The sequence below is a fragment of the Tauraco erythrolophus genome, chromosome Z (assembly GCF_009769465.1).
Source record: "Tauraco erythrolophus isolate bTauEry1 chromosome Z, bTauEry1.pri, whole genome shotgun sequence".
Classification (NCBI taxonomy): Eukaryota; Metazoa; Chordata; class Aves; order Musophagiformes; family Musophagidae; genus Tauraco; species Tauraco erythrolophus.
In genome coordinates this window covers 17,887,182-17,913,577 of record NC_141496.1, presented here as the reverse complement: position 1 = coordinate 17,913,577, position 26,396 = coordinate 17,887,182, and the positions used below count along the sequence as shown (strand labels likewise).

At 41.1% G+C, this 26,396-nt stretch overlaps 1 protein-coding gene across 1 annotated transcript in view; it reads right to left on the bottom strand.

Annotated features, from left to right (window-relative positions):
* GHR (growth hormone receptor) overlaps positions 1-25,535 on the bottom strand; it is a 75,777-nt gene extending 50,242 nt beyond the window's left edge. Inside the window, exon 1 of the mRNA XM_086628793.1 lies at positions 25,466-25,535. Coding sequence (XP_086484919.1) covers positions 25,466-25,535 — 70 coding nt within the window. The remainder of the gene's footprint in view (positions 1-25,465) is intronic.
* Between the last annotated feature and the right edge of the window lie 861 nt (positions 25,536-26,396).

Below are 26,396 nucleotides of genomic sequence, written 5' to 3'. Positions count from 1 at the left end.
GGTGCTGTTAAAGCCACAACAAGCTGGCTCTGTCTAACATCTTTGTTGGTGACATGGACAGTGGGATCGAGTGCACCCTCAGCAAGTTTGCAGATGACACCAAGTTGTGTGGTGTTGTGGACACGCTGGAGGGAAAGGTTGCCATCCAGAGGGACCTCGACAGGCTGGAGAGGTGAGCCAGAGAGAACCTCATGAAGTTCAACAAGGCCAAGTGCAAGGTCCTGCATGTGGGTCGGGGCAATCCCAAGCACAAGTACAGGCTGGGCGAAGAATGGATTGAAAGCAGCCCTGAGAAAAAGGACTTGGGGGTGCTGGTGGATGAGAAGCTCTACGTGAGCTGGCAATGTGCACTTGCAGCCCAGAAAGCCAACCGCATCCTGGGCTGCATCCAAAGAAGCGTGGCCAGCAGGTCGAGGGAGGTGATTCTGCCCCTCTACTCAGTTCTCGTGAGACCCCACCTGCAGTACTGCATTCAGTTCTGGAGTCCTCAACACAAGAAGGACATGGAGCTGTTTGAGTGGGTCCAGAGGAGGGCCACGAAGATGATCCAAGGGCTGGAGCACCTCTGCTATGAAGACAGGCTGAGAGAGTTGGGGCTGTTCAGCCTGGAGAAGAGAAGGCTCTGGGGAGACCTTCTAGCAGCCTTCCAGTACCTAAAGGGGGACTACAGGAAAGGGAAGCATGTAGTGATAAGACAAGGAGCAATGGCTTTAAACTGAAAGAGTGGAGATTTTGAATAGATATAAGGAAGAAATTTTTCACAAAACTGAGGGTGGTGAGGCAGTGGAACAGGTTGCCTAGAGAAGTTGTGGCTGCCTCATCCCTGGAAGTGTTCAAGGCCAGGTTGGATGAGGCTTTGGGCAAACTGGTGTAGTGGAGGGTTTCCCTGTCCATGGCAGGGGGATTGGAACTAGATGATTTTTGAGGTTCCTTCCAACCCTAACCATTCTATGATTCTATGACTGCTCTAAAGGACAGGCACTTCAAATACAGCATCTATCATATTCAGTAAGTTTGCACTCTGACTTGCAGACTGGCTTTCAATATCCACAAGCAACAGAAAGAAGCGGTCACCTACGTAACGGTCAGCAAAAGTGAGATTCTTTTAATTCAGTTTCAGATACTCATGATGTACATGGTATAGTCAGCAGCCTTTACAACCAGCGGAGAGAAACAGGTGCAATTCACATAACATTTGTCAGACATCTACTGTAGTATGAGCTGAATCATGGTTGAAGCATGCCCAACATTCTTGTGTTACTGTCAATCTATCTTCTAAAAGATCTCTAGCTACAAAAGTCTAAAATTTCCCCTGAAATGTGAGACAAGAATGATTTACTTTCAAAATCCAGGTGATCTGAGTCCTTCAGTAACATTTTTTTACTGCAGACTCTGAAGAAAATGCTTTGCTGGACCTGCAATTATAGAAGAGCTGGTAGGGAATGTGAAGATCTACAGCAGCTTCAGCTGTGGAGACCATGAGAGTTTCAGAACTGGTGGAGGCAACAGAATTTGCTGTAAGGAAAATTTCAGTTAGACATAAAGATTTTTTTTTTTTTTTTCCCCACAGTGAGGGTGGCCAAGGACAGCAACGGGTTTGTCAAAGAGTTTGTTGAGTCTCCATTGTTAGAGACATTCTAAACTTGACAAAGTTTTACCTGATCTAACTTCAAATTCAGCCCTGCTTTCAGCAGGTAGTTGGATTACAGACATGAAGAGTTTTCTTCTGATTTAAATTATTCTGTGACTGAATGACGTCGTGACTCAATAGGAACGGTGCAGAACAGCTGCATAACTGCTAACTAAGCAAGCTGTGGTGCTTCAGTTTAATAATACGGGGTTCATAAATTCGACTTCTAGGGCTTTTCAGAAGCAAGGTTTCCTCACAGAAAATAACTCCCCACACATTGGAACACCCAAGGTGATTTCTTCCCTGCTGCTGCAAAGGAACATAAAATTGGTAAACTCCAAAGAAAAGGATGAGAAGACAGTTACAGACCCTGCCCCTCTTGATGAGCCAGCATTATGTGGCTTTCACAGTATACAGCATTTTTTAGACCTTCCCTGATTTGATTTCTCTTGTATCGGTTTTCTTACCCTTCCCCTTCTTACTTCATCTATCTTTTACGCTCCAGACATACTCTGCTGTCCAGTTAATTCTTAACTTGAACTGCAGTACTAAAAATTACTTTGTTTCCTCTCTCTATACTCATGAGAAGACAAGAGACGAAAATATCCAGGTGAATATGCAAAAACATATAGTTAACATACACATATACACACTTGCTGCTTCTGTTTCCACCTAGTGGCCAAATGTTGTTTAATTTTTCCTCGTCTTCTTCCATACACAAGTCTTCTTTTTGTCTTATTCCAAGGAGTTTCACACAGTTTACAACAGAGCTAGAAAACAGGTATTTGTAGAACAATGTATGAAATTCTGCTGATTCACTGCAGGTTTTTCACCCCAGTAACATTTGGAAACAAGCTGCTTACACACCTGGCAGCAAGACTAGGAAAATGGTAGTTCCACATCTCTAAACCCACCAAGAGTGCTTCCAGCAACAAATCCTACTGTCTCCCTGGAACCTCTTACTATCCCTCGCAAAAGAAGATAAATCTGGAAAACATTTTAAATGCTTATGTCTCTGTCAGTAAAAAATGGTGTCATTCATTAAGAAGGAAAGGCCACAACTAGGAGAACTTTAAGTCCCTTTGACAAATGGAACAGCTTATCACGTCCAGGACAAATGTTATAAATCAACAATCAGTTACAACAGGCAGACAGTTAGGGCTCACTGTTCTGACACAGAAACAAACATCTCCAATTTCCAGGACAATACTGCACGTAGATTCCATATGCTCGTAAGATCATACCAAGCCATCATGAGCCTGATGGACTTAAGCCATCATTTGTTTTCAGAGTGGAATATGTTGACTTTTTAGAGAACCATCTCAGTGTAGATCCTTAATCATTCTCCAAAGTGTAAGCAAGACTGACCAGCTTGTGACTGCAGACAGAAAGGTCAAATCACACACTCAGCATGGTGAGAAACTTACTATTTCCAAACCCTGAACAGACTTTGTTTGCTTGTTTCTGGAGGCAACCTACGTCAAAACATCAATATATTTTATGTCTTGCAACCCGAATTTCAAAAGCACGGGAATGAGTTCCTGTGCTGTGGTATGTATAGAGCTCATACATAGAGTTTGGATGTTCATCAACTAAACATATTGCCTGACTTGTCACATTGATTTATGTTAAAAACATGCAGTTGCTACAAATTCCCTTTTCCACTAGAAAAGAAAAAGCCTAAAATACTTTCGCTGGAACTCATTTTGCATTCATATGCAGGGACAAGCAGTATCAGCCTTCTTCATTTATCCCTCCTTTGTCCAGAAAAGGTTCATACTCAGTTCACCTTTTTTAATTGCTCTGGTCTTCCAGTATTTTCTTTGTTTGCATTTCCATGTTTTGCTCAGTGAGCACTCAGAGTCATGGATCTGGAAGAACAGGTGTCCTTCAGCACAACTTACCATTTTCTAGCATTAGCTTCCCTGAACCACCTAAGAATGCTGGCAATTTTCCCCCAAGCAGTAAAATAAATCCAGGAAGAGTCTTTAATTTTGAGTCTTGGTGGGTGTAAAGGGTTCTCAGCTCCTTAAAGGATGAAATTAGGGCCTAACAGCCATACTAAATCCTTTGAAATGTAAATGTTATGTCAGAGATTAATAATTTACCTCTATAGGACTGTAAACCGCAGTACAAAGCACTTGCAAAAATTTGCTCCTACAAGTATTTAAATACTAACACAACTGAAAATCAGTTAAGTCAATGTTGTTCGCTCAGAATACAGATAACGCTGTTTCTGTCTTTCAATTTAATACATATCAGAGGATGTAATTGTCATTACAACTACTGAAAGAGTACTGCAATCTGTGTGGACAAATCTACAAACAATTCCACCTTATACAGAGGGCTTGCTCTCTGTTCATGAAATGGTTGGATATCAGGTCCTTGACAGAGGTCACCTCTGACCACCCACCATCTCAGCCTGTCTGGGATCACATAAGAACAGAATATTTTAAGTGGGTTTGGTGGCTACCGAGTTCACGTTCAAAGCAAGGCCAACTTCCAAGTTAGATCAGGCTACCTAGCGTGCCTAAGCTCTTGTTGAATATCTCCAAAAACTGGGCTCCTGCAGCCTCTCCAGCATGCTTCAGTGCTTAACCACTTGTGGGAAAAGAGTATTCTCCGTAAGTCCAAGTGCATGTTTGCTCTTGCAGCTTGTGACCACTGCCTCCTGTTCTTCTGTGTGCACTTCCAACAGGAAGCTGGCTCCACCTTACACCCAACTGCCCTTACTGTACTAATGATTGCAGAAAACAGAAACTTGACCTCCCTTCTTCAGGTTAAACAAGACTCGTCTCTTTAGCCTCCTGTGCACCAACTGCTCTCACTCCCCATCCACGCAGTGGCTATCCACGGGATCCTGGCCTGTCATTAGTCTTCTGCTGGTATGTCCCACATCACAAGAAAATTGGACACAACACACCAGTGTGGAAAAGGGGGAATGGTCTCCTCCCTTGACCTGCTTGCACTGCTCTCGATAGTGCGGTCCGCTGTGTGGCTAGCCTTTAGTCTCACCCATCGTCACCCACTTCTTCTCCTTTTCTGTTTGCTCCGCTCTCATGCGGCACTGAACAATCTTTGAAGAAGCACCATGGTGTAAGGATCTGTACAGAGCACACCTTCATGAATTCACCATTGTTAAACAGCATGATTTGTACTGTAACACTTTGTTCTTCGCACATTTTGCATATTTTTTTCAAGTTTCAGATATCCTTCATATAATTCCACAAACATAGCTCTTTGTTTCAGAAAAGCCAATGTGTTCTCATAAATTATATAAAGTACGTAAGTGAAACTATCAAGATGTTACTCACCAGGAATTTTTGACCTCAGCGGACTAAGAGCTAATAAAATCTGAACAGTGATACTAGCATTACAAACAAAATCTCTGTACTTCGTGCTTTTAGTGAAGTGAATAGTATTTGAAGTTAAGAAAGACATAAAATAAAAACAAACACAAGAGAAATTTTCTTCCACCCCTTCCCAAAACACCAGATTTGACTTGTGTACATAAGGATCTATTGATTTTCTCTTCCAGTAACTGAAAAGTCAAAAAAGATTGTTAGCAGGATCACTGGATCGTATTTTTTCACTGTAGCGCATACATTAAAAACATCACCTTTATTACTAACAAAATAGAAAAACGCAAAACCCCGTAAAATGAGAAATCTGGCTCTCTATTAGGATTTTAGTTTTCTTCTCTGCCAAGCCATCGCATTCTCAACCATCACATTCTCCTTTAGATTTCTGGAAAATTACTGTTTCTCTGTATCTCTATTTTCTGCAGCAGAACACTCGTGAAACATGCTAATGTGATTATATATTAAATCTCTGTTAAGTGTTTTCATATTCTCAAATGCAAAGTCCTCTGTAAGAAACATATACTGTGGTCATTTTTATCGATACATATGGTTCTTCTACCAAGTCTGCACTGTATATGAAGACACCAAGAGCTTTCTAAACATCATTTATCGTAACATGCCATACTACTACTAAACTACTTCACATATTTTAAATCAAATTGTAACACTAGTACAGGCTAGGAATTTTTTGTTTTTAAATTACATTGCATCTTGCCTTGGATGGGTGACCAGGTCACAATACTCCCACAGCTGTGTCTGGTGACAACGCTTTAAATTAACAGGCACTGCAAACAATTACTTGAAAGCAGCTCAGCCTGTTGTTTTTTTTTTTCACCAAACATGCTAAGGTTTTATTGATAACTATTTATCCAACATTATGGTTGTAAAGCTGTACAACTTCGCCTTTAACATAAATATAGAAATTGGAAAATAAGCCAACTGCACTTACTAAAGACTATAAAACAAAGAATATTTATCGCAAGGACTGAATTTTTTCCACTAATTCAAAAAGGCAGAGAGAAAATTCAGATTTCATGAGTGACAGCAGGTTTGATACAATTCACTATGTCCTGTATTATCTTTGTGGGTGAACTGTTCAGCTGCTTATTTTTGAGAGGAAAGAAGAAAAACATTGAACACAAAAAACTACCCTTAACCTCCAGTTCTCTGAATCATACAAAATACACTAAAACCTCACAACATCAGACAGCCATGTCTAAAGTCTTTTACGTCTGAAGTTTTTCCCTTAGAAGAGTTATTTTCAGTTCTCCAGCTACATCAGACGGCACCAGCTCGCTGCCAAGACCCTGTGTTCTTGGACGTGGCTGCAGTTCCCGAGGAGGAACGAAGCCTCCTCAGCTGGAAAAACCTAGCTGCAGGAGGAACTACCAGAAGAAACACTGAGTGCTGCCCATCCTTGTTCTGAAATGTTCTGAAGTTTTTCTTCTGGTGTTTTCACCGCCCTCCCTCCCTCCTCCTCCTCTTTTTTTTTCACCCGAACTGGAATGGTACTCATTTCATACCAAAAGCAGAAAAGGAGCCAAGGACTCCCTCAAGCTGACTAGAGTCTTGACTATTTCCAGTATATTCTGCTGAAATAGCACAAATACCAGAAAGCAGGAGGACATACCAACACAGGAGCTGCCCTAATTCCGTGCTACATTTGTATTACTCCCGCCCAATAACTGAGCTTTCAATTGGGCACAATGTCTTTAAACTGCAACATAAGGCTGGCAGAGAAAGGAAACATCCATGGAAAAGTAAGACTTTTGAGACCGTCACTCTTTTACTGCTTTCTTTTAAAAACTGCTGTGTAGTATTTGTCTCAACGCTATTTTTGACCATGGTACTCCAGAAAGCCGGTGTCAGATGCAATAATTGGTATAAAATAAACTAGACCCAACCAGAATTACTTTCACTATTCTGCGCACACAGGGACAGGGTGTAAAATCAGCTTTGCCAGCCGGCTTCTTCCCTCCAGGGCAGGGTGGGATGCATCCCGCACGCTGCCATCAGGTACCATCTGCTCCCAGCAACCCAGCAGCAGCCTGCCAGAGCACACGTGACAGACACCTTCCTCTCTGAGGCTGTTGGTTCTTCGCTTCAGGACATCCATTTTGTGAAGGCCACACCGAGGAAGACCTCCACGGAACCTGTTCCGGAGCTGTGCTCATCCTTGTTGGCTTTCTCTGCATTTTTCCAGCTCTGCTGCTTGTTTTTGGGGTGGTGATGAGCAGAGCTGCAGTGAGCCGACCTTCTTGGGGACAGCCTGCCACAACGGCAAAATCCCAGCTCTGAGTCATAACATTCGGAGCCCGTGAATTTACATGCCACGTTAGGGTTGCATTTTGCTTACAAGGATCATTCTACGTTTATCTACACCAAATTTAATTTGCTGATTTACTACCCAGGCACTCGCCTTGTAAGGAGTTTCTGCAGCTCTTCAGCTGGTCCTTCATGATTTAACAGAGCGTTAGTAAACTTCTTGTTTTGCAAACCTCAGCACTTGCCTCCTTTGGAGAGTTTTTATGAATATGCAGAAAAGAACAGCTCCTGGCAGGGATGCCACTTCCCCTCACTGGCTCCCAATCTCTGTTTCCTTGCCTGCTTGTCCATGCAAGTACTGTCTCCCTTACACCTCTAAGGGATTAACTTTTCCTTACACAGATTTGGATGGGTTCCCTCTTGCTATGCTCGCTTCTTAAGTATTGACTGTTTTATGTCTACACACTAATGATAACTGAAGGTGAAAAAAAAAAATCCAATTAATTGCAGTCAATCAACTAGATTTTATACACTTTCCTGAACTATTCTACTCTCCCACACAGTTTTGCTGGTTTGACACACTGTGCCTGCTGGTTTTAAGGACGAACTTTCAGCCTCTGTCCAGAGAGGATGCTCTGTACCTGGACCAAAAAATGAAATTTTGGGGGCTTTGTAAGGTTTCTAAACACTTTTATTCACTGATTCTGCATGCAATGTGGAATTAAGCTGGAGGTCTCGGGAAATAACTGAAGGAGGTGAGAAACTAATTCAGCAGGAATACTGAATCCTGTTTTCGTTAAATGGCTGTGATCTAACCCTGTCCTGGAAGCACATATTTTAAACTTCCCATACTATTTCATTTTTGAGGACGAAAGAAGGATTTCAGTTTCCACAGCTTTCAACACACACAATTTCAAGTACACCAAAAATAATTCTAAATAAAAATGAAAACACACCAATGGAAAAAAACCTAGCCTCTTCCAGTAAGAAACCTCCCACAACACCAAACTGAAATGCCCAATATGTATTTCTGTCTCCTCTAGAGAGATTTCATTTGCTGTATTTTGCCTTGTTTTATGAACAACAAACTATTTTAAGCATCTAAATTGCCACATGATTCACACTGATGATAAAAGCCAGCAGAACACATTTGAACTTCGCACACATCCATCTCCTCTTGTTTTTAATGGTTTAGAACTGCCCTAATGTATTTACACAGGTTAGGCAGCTTAAAAAGCTGGAACACAGGAAACCTTTGGGCTAAGCTCAACATGATTAAAGTTCACAGTAATGGATGAAAAAAAAATCAGAACAAGCTACAACAAAAAAATTCAGAACAACTGTTTTGCAAACCCTTTAAGTAGCAGAGTGTTGTTGAAAACACAACTAAATGCAATTTTCTCAGTTATTTAAAAAAGACTGCTTTATTACAAATTTTTCTTCGTGTTTCAAAAGATAAATTTGGCAAAAGGATTAAATATGACATCTAGAATACGTTCTTAGGTATTAAGTTTCATGCTTTAAAGTAAATCATGCTCCTAAGACTCCATCTTCAGTAAGGCATTTTACAAAGTGAAAGAAAAATACAGTCAATTAGAAACTCCCATTGTGCCCACAGTTACACAATTGCAACTACAATATGACAAATATCTGAATACTTTTATGTAATTTCAAGGAATTGAAACAAGAGATTTATCTACTTAAGAGATCTAGAAAAAGAAGAACATTTTAAGTGGCACACGTAGCACATACAAAATATTAAGGTAACGCAAAAAAAATACAGATAACAGACAAGCTACCTTGCGAGTGGAAAAACAATTAAAATTTTTCTTCTTTTAAATTTGTAATAATGGTATTTCATGGAGAAGGATAATTTCTAGGATCACTTCTAGAACCATAATTTCTAGAATCATTAGTGTGTTCAGTTTGGGGTCCCTAACATAAGAAGGACATGGAGCTGCTGGAGCAGGTCCAGAGGAGGGCCACAAAGATGATCGGAGGGCTGAAGGACCTCTGCTATGAAGACAGGCTGAGAGAGTTGGGGCTGTTCAGTGTGGAGAACAGAAGGCTCTGGGGTGATCTTATTGCAGCCTTCCAGTACTTAAAGGGGGCCTACAGGAAAGCTGGAGAGGGACTTTTATAAGGACATGTAGTTATAGGACAAGGGGCAATGGATTTAAACTGAAAGAGGGCAGATTTAGATTAGATATAAGGAAGAAATTTTTCACTCAGAGGGTGGTGAGGCACTGGAACAGGTTGCTCAGAGTGGGTGTCCTGTCCCTGGAAGTGTTCAAGGCCAGGTTGGATGAGGCTTTGGGCAACCTGTTGTAGTGGAGGGTTTCCCTGCTTATGGCAGGGGTTTGGAATGAGACGATCTTTAAAGGTCCCTTCCAACCCTAACCATTCTATGATTCTATGATTAAAATCTTTTGTAGCTTGAACTGTCTTCTGCCTGCATTTAAGCAATTTGGTTTATCTAATTCTTAAAGTTCTTTAAGATCATTTAAAGATCATTTAAGTGTATAACTTTTATAAAATATGTTTTATATTCACATGCTTTTAGTAATGTCTTTTCTTCATCAGTTAATTACGCAGACTGGGAATGTGAGGTAATGGGCAACAGGCAGCTCCATAAGGAGATGTTTCAATTGCTACTTTCACTTTCAATATTGCTAGCTGTTACTTTCACAATGATAGTAAAGGACAATCCTAGTTTAAATTGAAATTGTAATTTAAGTAAATACAAGCATACAAACAGTATGATGATTAGATGTCTATTACTTCTCAAAATCCCACTGAGTATCTAGTGATCCGTAGTCATCTTCTCATCCTTGAAAATCCAAGTCTACATTAGTACATCCATCATAAACAAATTAGTTTAATAATATGTACAGTCTCCACCTTTTTGGCTTAAAAAAAACCCTCTCAAAACAAAAAAGGGACGACAGCAGGGGAACAACCCAATAAAAGACGCAAAGCCACACAGTTAGGGATAACTAAGGCCCATGCTCGTGTGACCCCTGTGGCTCATCCTTCATTTAGGAAAGGAGCTGCTGGTGTTAAAGGTGCTCATGCACACCACAGAAGTGCCAGACAGGAACAAGTGTCTGCTTGCTGTCCTAAATGATGTTATAATTGACATTTATATTAATCCAGTCAGTATTTGTGTACGCAGAAGGAATTGGCAGGTTAAACTGTTTTGAAGGCCGGGAGGAAGCCAAGCATTGTACTCTAGTGCTGGTGTTTCTTTCGTCTCGCTGAACAGTGCCAAATCCACAGTCCAAAGCAAATGTGCAGCTCTGCCAGCGACAATGCAGCCTTTTCCACAACATTTCATCAATATGTTTTAATGTGCTTCACACAGATCCTCTCTGAAAGAACGGTGGTGCAACTACACTTAGAGAAGTCCTTGCTCTGCTGACAGAATAATGCGAAACAATTACATTTCTTGACACTAGTGATCTTCTAATGCAGCTTGTTAGCAAGCAGCTTGGCTTCAATAGCATATCTAAAAGATTTCAGAAACTAAGCTGCTTAAAAATAAGTCAAATTTAACCTGTTGAAGAGTGTATCTAGAATTGATACATGCATCTGTTGTACGGGTACCTTCCACAAGCGCCTGCTAGTTAGCAGAAACCATGGACCAGTGGCATCCCTTCTCCTGTCCCAGCAGAGACGCCTCAGTCACCACCTGCCACCGTGGACATTGGGGTCACTTACAGCTTCTCCAAACTTCAGTCATCTAAGCAGACGTTTTCTAAATCAGGCGTACATCTCATGACAGAAGTATTTTAGAAAACTTCACAGAGGACAGTACAGCCTTTTCTCAGTTCAAGAAAAGGGGAAAATAGGTTCATAATCCAAAGCAAAATACTTTCTTCTTTGAAGAGCTCCAGCATTTCCAAACTTATATTTGGATCATATTATTACATGGGGAGAAGGGCTGGAGGGTCACATGGGCAACAACTAAAGAAACAAAAGTGAAAATTTCTTAGGATTGGCTGTGCCCTTCTATATGCTCGGAGTACATCAACGAGTTAAAGCAACTCCAAGTGGCACTCTGGGCACCTCAGCTACTTGAGCAGCCCCATAGACACAGTGTTCCAGGTGCTGCTGACACTACCAAAACCTCTAACATTAAAAGCAACCTTTTGTACCTCAACTTGAATGCGCTACACCAGAGAAGAAACATATGTATGCACTATGTGCATATGTTGACACACAGACTGAAGAGTGTGTCTGAACACAAGCTCCATTCAGATATAAAAGTGTGGGTGGCCGTCTCAGAGTTTCCCATGGCAACAATTAGTTATGGGCCCGCTTTAGCACAAGTCCTTGCCTGTTGGAAGAAAAGCACAGTTTCTGCAAGTACGCAGATTTATGCACAAAACAAATATGCGCTGGAGGAAACCGGAGTTTTCTCTGCTTGCTGGTGGTGTTCCCTACCTCCTGACAAGCACGCAGCCCAACACGCCAGCTTCATGAGTGCCAGAAGAAGAGATATATTTTTATATCGTCTTGCTCTGCACAATAAATGCAATGCTGTTGACAGAGGTTATTGCACAACCTCAGCAACTTCGTCACCATAATATCTGATCGACTCAAACCGATTAAGGAGTTTATCCTTAAAGTGCCTTCTCACTTTACAGCTGAGGAGCTGGGACACAAATATTAATCAATTTTCCAAGGACACAGAGGAATTTCTGTGGCACAGCAGACGCTGAAAATTTGTTTCAGATCAATGTCCTTATTACAGAACCATTAATCTTCCTGGAGTCACAGGGATTTTCATAGAATCATAGAATCATAGTCACAGGGATTTTGCCTACTTTAGGGGCAGTAAGTGGCTTTCGAAACTCACCCATTCCTGTCAACATGTTTCAGCCTCATCTGAAGGGCTCAGGTTATCGCCACCCCTTTGCCTTTCTGCTGAGACCCATGACAGGTATGGCTGCCAGTGACAACTCAGAAAACTGGGGCACATTTCCTCCAGGAAAAAATGGAAATGGTAATTTCACACCAATCATATGAGAACTATCTACTAATAAAAAAAACCCAAACAAAACAGCCTTAACCCGTAAAACAAATCTTGCTCACATCTCAGCACTGAAATAAACACTTGATAACTCAGGAGAGCCTCACTGCTCCGCACAGCAGCTCTCCTGACATGTCCTATATGCTGGGCTGCAAGGATTCGAGTACGCCAGCTCTGCTCCTCCTAGGGACATGTCCATCCCGTAGCCATCCCAAATATGGAACAATTTTTATTCCCTATCTATGACTTAATTTTCTTTGATTTAAAGGAAGGAGGATTTCCTCTTATGCACTTTTGTAAAGATCATGTGTCTTTCTAACATGCTACGTTTAAAAGCTGCGGTTTATTATGTTAATGAATAGGAAATGGTGTAGGACTTCCCCACTTACATAAGAAGTCAGGGCAGCTTACCTCTAGTGAAGCAGAGATATGATAGATTCAGGGCTTTTCTAAAAGTAATTTGTTAGAAGACTATAGCAGCTTTTCATAAACTGCAATTGAATGCATGATGGGATTCCCACAAGCAACTAGAACATACAGAGACCATTTCTTTTTAAATCCAGGAGTCCTTTCAATGTAAGCCATGTGTTATTTTTATTGGTCCCCACTTCTGTTCTTAAAGAGGGTTAAGAGCCACATACTACATCTAATATTCTATGTCCTTTAGGGACAGCTATGACTTTAGGAAAAACAACACTGTTTCTAGAAAGGCAGTGTGTATATATGGTATCTTGGGATTACTGCAGATCTTAATTGCATTTCACACATCTTTGCAAGTCGCTGAGATGTAAAACTCATGAAGTGCAAACCACTGTCATGGCCTAAACTCATGTTTCTTAAGGGATTTCAAGGGGATATAATGACATGAAATAGCAAGACTTTAATTGTTGACAATTCTCTAAACAAGAAGAAAACAGAGTCTCATTCTCTTAAGAAAAATTGCACTTTTGGCTTAACAAACTGCAAAAAAAACCCCAATGCTGAATTCTAGTGGTAACAAGATCTCTTAACTGAAAAACTGCATTTAACAATAATTTACAATCAAGTCTTCTGTTATAAAGTTAGACAACACAGACCAAACGCTAACTCCGATAGATGTAATCCTTGCATAGTTTTTCCTGTAACTAGAACTGCTACTTAACTCTATTAGCTAGATAAACTGGTGTTGCAGAATATCAGGCCTGCTGTAGCGAGGGGATAACATAACGTGTCAGACTGGGAGCTCTGCAAGAAGAATATAGCTATTTTGAGATGGTCAGCAATTCTGGAAAGAAGCCCTCACCTCCTGCACAACACCAACTGGAAGCTGTCACTCACTTATCTCAACAAAACATTCACAAGATTGCAACACAGGCAAACGTGCCAGATTCTGTAACGCATGTTCCTCCTGGTAAAAAACAAATGTTTTTTGACTAGAGGAGGAAAAAAAGGACAACCCAGAGAAAAACCTACTTCAAACAATAAGCAGTGTTCAAGGCCTTGGAAAAACAGATAATAGCAGCTAGATATTTTGCGCAACAACATTAAATTCTGCCTGTTTTGGTTTTGCTCCCTCTCTTAACATGAAGTCTTGATCAGGAGAGTCCTGCAATATTATTGCAAGTATTTCTGTAGACAAGGATGTAACTCTACTTAACTGGCTTGGCCATGAATGGGAGGTTTAACAGTCTCAGGTGTGAAAGCTGGACACCCTGAAGAGCTCCCAGTGCATCCTTTCAAGAGCAAAGTCTTGCCTTCTATCTCCATAAACTATGGGATAATCCAGCCAGGACTTTTATTTAGTTCTGAATGGTCCTAGGTGAGTTGAAAGGCATGAGTCAAGAGTAACAGGAGATACCTTGGGTTTTTCTCATTAACTTCTATAACTTCCTATTGTGCAAATGCTATGGAGTCAGAAAGGAAAGACAGTAAGTTATTGATCTCACATCCACTTCATTACTTGTGGAGCTGCCCTAGATGTGTTTTTCCTGTGAAGTGGCTTGATAGATCTTCACAGTACGAAGAGCTGAGCTCTGGAGCCAAGTGGCGACATCCTTAGATAACAAGACAATTTCTGACTGACACAGAGAAGGCAGTTACATTCAAAGTTAGCTAAACTAGTTAGTGAGACCAAACATACCCTACAAATCCACAGAAGAATACACTGGAGAATGAAACAGTCGACTAGAGAACAAATTACGTTGTTTACATACACATACCAGCATTTTTCCACATTGTTCACCAGTCGTTTACATCTCCTTTTTAATAAACAACTAATATTTCCTTTGCCCTACAAAATAAATTGACTTAATTAAGCGGTTCAGCATAATCAGATCAGTGACTTACACATCCAAACACCTCACTGGGATGAACCCTAAATATCAACACATGGCCTATGACAGAAAGCACTTCTGCTTTACAGCCTACCCTCAACCATTTCTGGTGTAGAAGGCCTCTAAAATAGACACTAAGAACGTAAAAAGGCATTTCTTTTCCTTGCCAAACCATGAACCATTAATAATTTCCATTCTTTTAATAATTACTTTTAAATACCAGAAAAACACTTCACTGCAAGCAAAGATCAACCCAGGATATACACAAGTGGATTCAAACAGATGGTTTGAATTAAATCCTATACAAAAGTAACTATAGTTGACATCAGCATTTTCATTGAGGTAATTATATTGAGTATTAACTATTTGATCATTAACAGCAAGTAATAAATAGACCACGTTAACATTTATAGTTATTACTTACATTTGCTTCCCTAACACTTGCAATTTCCTGTTCAAAGTCAAATTATCACATTATTCTTTGTTTTGTGCTTCAGTGATGAAGAGACAGAACTCAAATTCAAAGGGTATAATGACATTATTTTACTTTGTACATGTTCTTGCTTAAGATTTAGTATTTATTAAATGTTAACAGTTGTTCCTGTTTTATAGTAGGCACGGGTGGCAAACACTAAGTGACTTTCAAAAGAAACATGACGCACATGGTGTTTGCCAGCTAGGCATGCAATTGTTCTGTTCTTTTTTTTTTTTTTTTTTTGTCGTCTTTATAAAGTAGAAAACAGGGGGTTTTAGCAGATAGGGATTCAAGGGTAAACTCTCCATCCAAGGAGTTTTCAAATTTGCTTCTAAAGTTTCTGTCTCAGCCCTAAAGTCAAGACTACACATTGCTAGGGGAATAATAAACAAACAAAATCCCAGACCAAATACAGAATAAACATATTTCCTTTCAGCATGTTTCTCTGCATATGTTCTGGGTAACAGTTAGGGATAGCCCACAAAAGACATACTTCTCAGTCTGGGTGGATCTTTCATGTTTCCACAGCCAGACCGCACTCCGTCACTCCAGCAGCGCAGTGCCAAGCATTTGCACGCGCGCACGCGGGGCTCCAGCCGCCCCTGGAGCGCTCCTGCCCACTCACACCCATCTCTTCCATGCCCTCGGCACCACGCAGGACTGCACTGCTTTCTGTCCTGTCCCACTATGGAGCTTTCCATGCAGAAGAGATCTTGTCCATTTAATTTCTGCTTGTATGGAAATATCCTTGGATGTTTCTGCTGATGGAAATTTGTTTGTCATTTGTTCCTTTGTTCCCCCTTCTGATTAATTTTTAACACATGGAAATCCTTCCATTTAAACCCCTGGCTTTTTTTTAAGGAACCTTTGCTGCAGTAAAAGAAAACAACTTTACTCTGAAAATTCCCGCTGCAGGGACTTAACCATTTTCTCTGTGCGTGTTGACATCTTTTTTTGAGTCAGCAGCTATGGGTGACAGACACCAAGTTCTTTTGAAAGAAACATGACTTATACAGACTCCTAAATATAGATTTATCGATACATTTATCAATATGTGCTTTTTCCAAGTTTCTTCCAACTTGCCTTGCCCAGGGGACAAACTCTGATGTGCAACTTCCTTGAGTTCTTTTTCAACATTGGTGTGAGGTTTGCTACATCCCACCTCGTTGGTGTCAAAGCTGATACAAGTGACAAATTCCCCAACTACACCATATTTAACAGCTTCCTGTTGCATTCTTTGAAACTTCCAGGAAAATCTCCTTGACCAACTTAGTGAGAATGAAACATGGGACTGAACTGACTTTATGCATGGCTCTTTAAACAATATACCACCTCTATCAGCCTACCTTATGGCTGTTCTACATCCTTTAACACGGACTTACCTACTTTGTAAAAGATTTTTAATTATCTGGAAAAAAAAAAAATCCTGTACTTCAGGAAAAGAAAGCCTTCACTGCATTATGCAAGAAGAATCCAAAATCCCTAGCAGGGTGACCATTTTCTAGAAGGTCTGCAGAAAACTCACCATTGCTGCTATCACTGAATTTTTACAGCATGCTTCTACAATGGGCAGGAAGAGAAGGCAAAGTAGAGAAACCTCTGCCTTGTTTCAGATTCAGAAGCTAGAGAGTCCTTATGATAGTCTGTAGCTCTGCCTCTCACCTACGGCATCATTCCTAGGCTATTCTTCCATAGTTCATTTTGAGCACCTCTCCAGTAGCAGAGAAACAGCCTAGGCCAGGTATTTTTATTTCCCAAGGGGAACCTTGCCAAAGCCTTGTTGTGGAGGGCCACACACTGGCCAAGCTCCCCGGCACTCTCTCATTCGCCTTCCCCTTTCCATCATCCTCAGAAGTAGATAGTCACCTGGGTACCAGTACTCTGTTGGAGTGTAACAGGGAAGACTAGGGGAGCAGCCAAGGTTGGAAATAAGCAACTGGGGGACTCTTTGGAGCCCAACGGATACAGAATTCTGTAAAGCTGGGCTTAGCCATCCTCCAAACAGTGGCTCCAGTTCCTGAAGGACCCAGCTGTGCTGAAAGTGCTGCTGCCACCCTGAGAATCACAAGCTTCTGCTGAGGGTGGTGACCAGCACAAAACTTTCAGAGTCACTCTGTATGATTCCAGGATGGCACCTTGTGAATTCCTACTCTAAAATGTCTCTCTTTCACTTCCGATCCCTTGGAACAGCTGAAGACGACACCCAGGTGTGCCAAAATATTGCATAGGTGCACACAGAGCTCCCTCATTTATACTGGTAGGAACCAGGTCTGTTCAGTGACGGTTCTCTATTTCCCAGTCACGCTTTTATTGTTCCCAGTCTGATCCTGACTGTCACTTTTGAAGAGCACAGCATGGAAAGAAAAGGTACAACATTGCAGATAGCCTCTTGGTTTTAAAGATCTCTTGTATTTTAAATCAGGCAGTGCAAGTTACTGCACAACTGCATTACTGTTTAAATTAATGAAAAAATGTTACCCTGTCCCATGGTCATTTCATTGTATGTTACGAATGTGCAGTAACAAGGGTTTCTTTTTCTTTTTCCCGTTACAAATGGGTGGTACTGAAAGCAATTGGCTCTGTGCGTGCTCCACTGCACGGAATGATTCATTGTAACTCATGCAATATGCTTTTATAATATGGATTAGTGTTTTTTTGCCTGAGATACTTTTCCTTCCCCTGATGCACAGTCAGTTTATCAACTGAGTCCATTTGGCTAGTGCAGTACAAACTGTTTAAATAATTCACGTAAAATATACAACTACATTTAAAATATCGGAACAGGAGTTAAAGTAAAAACTGTAACTAGGAATTTTCTCACTTGTTAGCTTCTTAGATAGCAATAACTAACCACTGCGCACATTTTTGCATCATCTCCATCATCTGATCTTCCTCTTCAAATACACGGACTTAATTGCCTGTTTGGGCAACAGTTTGTGTTTCAAACTGGCCTCACCGCTGCTCTTCCAAAAGCAGGCGATGAGTGGCCACCGTCAGCCAGCAGCTTTGGGTGCAGCTCAGCCCTGGCAAAGGAGGAACAGTTCTGCTTCACAGGAGCACCAGCGTGTGTGCTGGTGACTTGGTTGCAGTCTATAGGTCTGCTGGGGAGAGCAAAGACGTACGCTGGGACTACAAGCTTCGCAGCTGAGAAGCAGCAAGACTGACTTCTCCTTCTGACTGCATCGGCACTAGCTATGGTGGCACAGGGGTATGGCTAATTCTTGCAAACAACCTCAAAACCCAGCAATGAGAGGACAGTAAATCAGTGAGTTTGTATGACGAAAGAGAAGAAAGTATGACGGCAACTAAAAAGTAATGAAGGAAATATGGTAGCAGGAATGTTAAAGATGACAGAGATAACTGGACGGGATAACTATGGCACGTATGTTATTTTGCAGGATGTCTGACTGAAGCTGATTGTTCAGAAAGTGTTTTTGGCAGGCTTGTGGGTGAAGATATCCAAAGGCCTGAAACTCTTCAGTAAATGCTGGAGTCACAGATGTGGTTTGCAGAAAAGGATAGATGAGACAAATCTCTGGCAACCCAGGTTAGTATTTGAACCATTGGATGTACTCAGTTACAAGACTGAACACGGATTTTTAGAGGCGTAATTTAAGGCTACTATACCTGAAAATTTCAGCACTATGTTTCTATTTTCTGTTTTCTTACAAAATATAGGCCTGTCTACAATTCATTTCCAGCATGTCTCCCGCTCTTAGAAATCCCAAATCCCTTCCTATTAAAATATCATGTACGCTCCCATGACAGAAGAAAGACAAGGTGAAATCTTTTCTTTTCCATGCGAGACCATAGATACTGCCACACTGGCCCAGACAAATGGCTTATCCGAAATATATACTACTGGCTAGGAAGCAAGAGCAGTAAAAGCAACTCAGAAGTGCACAGACTCAAGGCCTTCCCTCAGATTTTTCTGCTAGCCATCAAAGCCATGCCTAATCACAATGGAAAGTGATGATGGAAATACTGCTTTGTTCTCTGCCAAACTGAATCTTCCCTCCAGCCGAAATGGCTTAGCCAGATCAGAGTGGTATAACTTATGCATCCCTGTGCCAAGCTTCCTGATCTTGGCTCCTGGAACAGCTCTATAGCAATTTCTTCTACGTATTTCTTGCTCCGAAACACTTAGAAGTTCTGGAAACAAGGCAATTATTCTGAGGGCTTTGTCTGCAGGTAAAAGTTTTATATCCACATTCTCAACAGTTCTGCCCCTGTCCATGTAAATCAGGACGCACTAAGCTGATCATAGTTTTGAGCTTTTCAGGTTTTACTGCCAGCTCTGCTTTGGCTTGTGTTCTGTACTTAGATAGCTGCATGTAACACAGAGATAGGGTACAGCAAAGACACACCAATTAGAAGAATTAAAAAGAAAAAATGACCATAATGAACAAATGACTACCACCTGTATTATGGCACTACTATTTATCAAGAGGAGGCAAGAGAGTTTGCAGCTTAAGCTAAGGAAGATTACCTTTCTCATTTGTCAGTTCCTAACAAGATTAGGATTGTTATATATACAAATATGTCTAGTCTTCCCGATCATCAAAAAAAAGACATTAAAAAGAAAAGGATATCCTTCATGTGTGAGAAATGGCTTGTCACTACACCGACTGCAATCTATAAAATTTGAGTACATCTAAATCACAAAACATGTTTTCAGTCAAGACCCCACACAGCAATTGCTCTTTTTTTCTGAGTATTTCAGGTCGAGCAACAAATTTCCCTTTCTCAGCAGAGAATATGCCACAATTCAAAGGCACCTTACTGCTTAGACTAAGAATTCCTCTGCGTCCCAAAAGTCAAACCCATGCCTTTAGACCATATACATCTGCTACTTAACTTCATGGTGACAGCAACAACTCAACTGCTGCCCTGTCAATCCAGTGAGAAGAAGCCTCATCTTGGCAGTACCAGAAGACCTACAGCGTGTGGCTGAGCAGCTATGACGCTACCCAGAAGAAAGAACACAGAATTATGCATATCCGAACAAGGCGGCTGTAAGGGTGAGGCTCAGTTCAAAATGAAGACACCTATACTTAGCTCTCTTTCTGCAAGGTAGGGCAAAATCCAGTTGCCTGGACACCTGCAGCTATCTCAGACTGACTAGGATATTCTGCCTGCCTTACAGTCTCTGCTCCAAAAGGCACAGATGTCCTGTCTACAAGTCTCATGCAGATTTTTTGTGTACCTAGAGGATATCCATATGACTAATACATGGATGAATCTCATCCTTAAATGTCCAAGCTCCCAATAGTCAATGGAGAGCTTGTCAATACAGCCCCTGGAACAAGGAACAGCTGACAGAGTGGATTTAATTGCCAGAAAACAGATGTTAAGGTACGTATGAGGTACCTGGCCTTAATTTTTTTATAGAGCTTTGTAAGTTTCTGGCCATTCCAGAATGATGCAGATGTCCTGCAGGTCTTGTGTCATTGCCCTGAGTCCCATACAGATGTCTCGGGTGCCCAGAGGTGTCTTTAATCACAGAATGATTTTGGCTGTAAGGACCTTAATGACACTAAAGCCCTATGCATGGGTTATGGATTCAATCTCCAGCTCTACAACCGGGAGCTTTGATATCCAGTGCACACCTATACTTAGATGGTTTAATCTAGATATGTAATGCACACAAAGCATGCAAGTACAGTAAGCAAGCAGACATCAGCATAACGAAAGGACATTTTGATAGAAAAAATTAGATTGGATACATCTCGGAAGGGAAAAGAATTAATCCTACTTCTTAGATAGAAGTGGGGAAAACAGAGCATTTGAGCATAACAGCTTCATACAGTAATTAAAAGAAGTTGTGATGGAAAAAAAATTCTAAAATCAGATTAGATAAAATGAACAATAAATTCAGGCTTGTAGCTCTTAAAATTATCATTGTACAAAGCCAGTTCATTCAAAAATATTTTTACTGTGCTACCACTAAATATGAATGCCTCTCTAAACCTGCTTCAGAGGATGAAGTAGCATAGCTGTAATAGCCTGGAACGAACTTTGATCTAGTATTAAAAATTATAAAAGACATTTCCCACTTCTTGTCACTGGGAAGAAATTAGTTTTGGAACTGCTTGAGCTTATGTATTGTTTTATTAACTGGGAATAATTCCCAGTTTATTCTGTGTCCTTATCTGACCTACACTCATCAGTTGTAGAGAAGTAACAAGCAGACAAAATTTATTTTGCTTCCTAAATATTTTTCAATCTGTGTCTGGAGCAATTTCTCTCAACCACTTCTGATGTCAGCAGGTATGCTGGATATGTATTTCAAACACTACAGTTACATTAATATAAATATCTTGAACACAAATGGTGAACATAAGCTCTTAGTTTTCTCTTGAACAATATTGCACAGACGTAGGTGATCTACTCATGAAGCAGTGCTCTTTCTTGTTCATGTACCTACTTAACTAAATCAAACTAAACTTCCAAAATCACACTATTTCCTCTCTTCAAAGCAACCTGAGCTCTCAGAAGCGCAAATTCTGTAGCTTAGCAAAAATGTCTTTGTTAGCTGTGAAAATGGGCCTTACGTTTTCCAGTCCCTAGGGCACAAAACCCATTTGCCTATGGTAATTACACACCTGTCAGAGTTTACCTTCCTGTTACTGTGGCTGTTACGCTTCCTTTCTACCACCGCCTCCGTTCTGCCCTTACCACTGCAGGGAAGGCACGTGGGGCACACGGACAGGGTGTGGGGCAGTGTCCCCTGGTAGGAGGCTGCAAGTCCCAGACCTGCTCAGCTCTGAGTTACACTCGAAGACCTGGCACAGTAGACATGCTTGGCATCGCCACCGCAGAGATGGTCCCTGTCACTCCACACTAGCCAGTCTCAGTCTAAAGAGCTGATAAGCCAAGCTCTTTGCAAAAGGAGAGCACAAAAATGAGCTGAATCAGTGGAAAGCCTCCAGCAGAACTTGGCACCAGCCTGGAGACAGCAAATAGGTGAGTAAACGTCCGATACCTGGTCTCGAATGCTGTGCAGTTGCCTGGCCAACTGCTGGCCTCACACCCTGTCTCCTGCCAGGAAGAAAGACGTATGGGATCTCACCGTGTGCCAAGAGTGGATCCAGCCCCACAGAGCCAGCTCGAAGCTCAGGCTCTTGTAAGGCTGAACGTAAGCTTTACTTACTCTCAAGACATAAAAGTCTTCCATGTACAAGTCAGTATTACACTGTCTCAGTAATGTGCTTTGGTGCAAGATTAGATAAGTACGTGTAATTTTTTTCATTTGCTGACAGACAAATACAATTAACGAAGTGGATTTTTCAGGGAATCGTGACACTCTAGATCCAGTCCCTCGGGCAACGTACAGGTATGGAGCGCATCTAATCAAGTTTATAGGAAGGCTTCAGCAAGACTGCACTGGGCAGAGCTCTGCAAGATTTTCAGGATTCATCACTTGAGTAGAGTTGGATGCTCACGAGAACTTTTGCAGGTAGAAGCACATTCATATGAGGGACGAAAAGAACAAAACAGGTGATAAACAGATCTCATCTAATATTCTGTCCTAAATCATGCAAGAATGGCAAACGAACATTTTCTTATGCTGTTATCTCAAATATTCCTGTTTGACTTACACTTTCCTGTCTGACTTTCTCAGCTGGGCATTTCCTCTACTCAGAATAAATATGTCACAGCATTAGAAGCACTTTAGCAGTTAGAAATTTAACAAAGCTCTGTTCCCTTCACACACGCAATTCTTTAATAATGCAGCACATCAGGACATATATAATTAGTATTGTGTCTTGATTTAAGCATAGGAACACAATTAAAATGTTCTTCATTTTATGTTTCTGAAGGTAAGCTCCTGGAAGTTACTATTTCATCAGTATAGACAAGGCCACAAAAAGGTGATGTTGTGGTTAAGTTTTATTTATAACACAGATTTTTACCGAAATTCAGACATCTGGATCACATCTCATCTGCCAAGGATCAAAAAAATCCTCATCTGCTCTTAAACCTTGAGAGAGAAATCAATTGGTCCAGTAGACTGCATCTGGGCAGGATTACTTTTGTCTACAGAAAGAATGTACTGTAAAATGCAGACACTCAGAAGGTAGGATCAAGTCAGGACACATTAATTTTTGTTCTACTGACCATTCTGTATGAGGCAACAAATAGAAGCTGGTACATGTATCATATTTCACTGTGAAATACTGACTTTCCACATTTCAGCAGAATCAAGCAAGAATTTGCAAATCTTATTTCAGTTCATTGGTCTAACTAAAAAGACTGATACACAAAGTGGGGAAAATGAGTATAGAGCTTTGTTCTGCAAATTCCTATCAGAAAATTCCTCTTCTTTTAACCAAATCAGAAGACAAAGAGGGATTTAAAACACATTAAATAGAGGCTCCACGTTTTTTCAGCCCCATTCCAACACGAAAATAAACACTTCACTGCCCCACACTTCCTTACTTGTTAAATAGGCACATTCATTTCCCACAAGACATATAGGTAGCAGAATGAAAGTATTGCTGCAAGTAGGAAAGGAAAGGAAGGAACAAAAGTGAAAACTTGATTCATTCATCGCCTTGAATGGTCAGATACGCTAGGAACTCAAACCAAATTTGGTAAATGTTAAAGAAAAAGCCTTAACTAGCACGGGAGAAGAGAGTCGTACAGATTCCTGATAACACAAAGGACAACCATCTGAGCCACACATATAGATGTAAATAAACAGAAACTTGTGTTTTCCCTATCCAAATGCCATTTTTTTTTTAATAAACAAAATTAACTTTATGGAAGAATTCTCTGAAAACTTATCATTTGAGTTCTAATTACATCTTATTTCAGCTTAATGTCTCCATTAACACTGAAGTAATATCTCTAATATGTCTCCAGCGCTTCCGCAAATATGGATATCTAGAAATTTTAAGCATGCAACTCCAAGAAAATACAGAACTGTATTAGAGCAAAGGAGGATGGTTATACCTTTAAACTGTAGGATAGTTATGACTACAGGCAACCATGCCATAGCCCTTTAGTTTAGTTCCATATTCTCCAGAAAGGCTAATGAAGCATGGCTTACAAATCTATAGATACTTAATTTGCATTCAGTTAACACGTAAGTATGAAGCTAAAGGGAAGAAAAGAGAAGTTGAGAAATGACAGAAATTTTAGTAGAAAATTTTATCAGTTTGTTTACAGTTTGTTGTGGAGCTGTTTCCTCCCCGCTTTTTCCAAAATTACTTGTCAAACCGCCCTCTCTGACTTTCTCTGCTAGCCTTGATTTTGGCTAGGTGGTCAGGAGGGGCACCTGCTTAAGAAGCCACTCTTCTGCAGCTGCTCTGTACCTCTGGGAGCAGCAGTGATGTATTTGCACGGAATTAGTAATTATGGAAAACAGTTACTGCTCTCTCCAAAGGTCAGAACAAGACAGAGCAGACCAGGTTAAGTTGCATTTGTTTACAGGAGCAGATCATAACCAGTGTAAGCAGATCAGTCTGACACAATGTAAAGCTCCCACTGGAGTTAACGGGAATTTTTTGTTCTAGATGAGTAAAAGACTAGTCCCAGAGGACTCACCAGGGACAGGACAGGCCTCCGGGTGATAGGGAAACGGTTCTAAATCATCGCTGCTTGCAACAAGAAAAAACGTCAGAAAGCGCTCTGCTGGACCAAGTACTTTCCAGTCCGGCATTTAATTCAGAAGATGGAAGAACTGAGGTGAATAAGGATGGGAAGGAGCAGAACTGTGGAAAGCCAGAGGTACATTCAGCGGATGTGAACTCTGGGCAGATCTGTTGAATCATGAACACCACAGGATGTGCATTCAGAGCTTCTCCTCACTAAAAACCTTCTGCTGGCTACCCACAGCCAGCTGGCTGGTTGAGGGTATGCATTCTTTTCAAATCCCTTTTATAACCTCTACTCAAGAATTTCTAAGTGTATTTCTTATGAAACTTGTTCATATTGGCCTCAGACCCAAAGTGTACAGTCTAAAAATGCTTCCTCTGTACTTCCAAATAGTTTTACGCTTAACATACGAATAAAAGACTCTTTAAGGAAAAGACCCACTAATTTCTACAAAAAAAACCCCACAAACGCATACAATCCTTTCATAAATTCGGTATCTGAGAAAAAAAAATCCAGATATCTAACAACGACATTGATCCAGTCTGTTTACACACCACACATCTGTCTATGAAATTCACCTTCACTCTGCAACACATCTCAATCTCATCCACTACCTTTACAAGAGAAACTGATGTATTTTTCACCTCTCACTTTATGCACCCAGGCTGCTGCATTCAAGGACTTGCATAGTCCTGACATATGTAATACAAAAATACTCTTTATATACAAAGCTATATGTATATGTACACACACAAAGGCACAGAAAAGTATCATAAAACTTACCATCACTTGCAGAAAGTGAGTCATGTGCACAGACGAGTGCCACAGTAAACAGCAGATGCCAAAGATCCATACCTCCAATTCTGTAATAATAAAAGACAATAAGAGAGTTTCTTTATAAACTAGTATTAATAACTAGTATGACATGACATTTAAACTATTATTGAGTTTTGTTGATTTTCTGATTGGACTTAAACCACAAGTGTATTTAGTTTACAGTTTATTGCCTCATAAAGTCATACATATCGTCTTGCTGTCTAGGACAGAGAGTAAATACTATTTTTACAAGAGAACTAGCTTATGGGTTTCTAGTTCATTTAATACAGAGGGGGGAAAAATCAAGTATTGTCAATCTCTATCCTGTTTTCCAGGGAGTAGCCATGCTCCCCCCACAGCAGTCTTTGGGGGACGGAGCCCAAAGACTAGCTGAGGTTAAACGTGAAAGTAGGGAAGTGTCTCTTTCAGGGCACCAAGAGATGATGATGTCCTTTCCTGTTCATGCTCCTCTGAAGCTGTATTCATCTTTGCATGCCAGGTATAGCCCTTCCCGGGTCTAGGACTACATGCAGTGAAGCTGAGAGGAGTGACACAGTTTAATAAGCCATCTTGCACACTAGAAAGCCAAATGGCTCTTAGCAGAGAAACACCTGCTCGGCGTTGACGGCCGGTGCCTGTGGCAGGCAGCACGCCAGGAGCGGAGAGGGCAGCAGTAGCTATGGGGCTGCAGGACTGGGAGCGATCCAGGCTGATTTTCCGGTCTGATCCCTACCGGCACCCTGCACAACCCTGAGCACCCGTCTTGGTGCCCTGCTCTGCCACGCTGCTCTTCAGGGGCTGCCATGGATGTGTCTCACGCTGGAAACTTCTACCTGCGTCATTTCCAAGAAAGCTCCTTCCAACAGACCTGAGCGCATCCACACAAGCCTTTACAAAC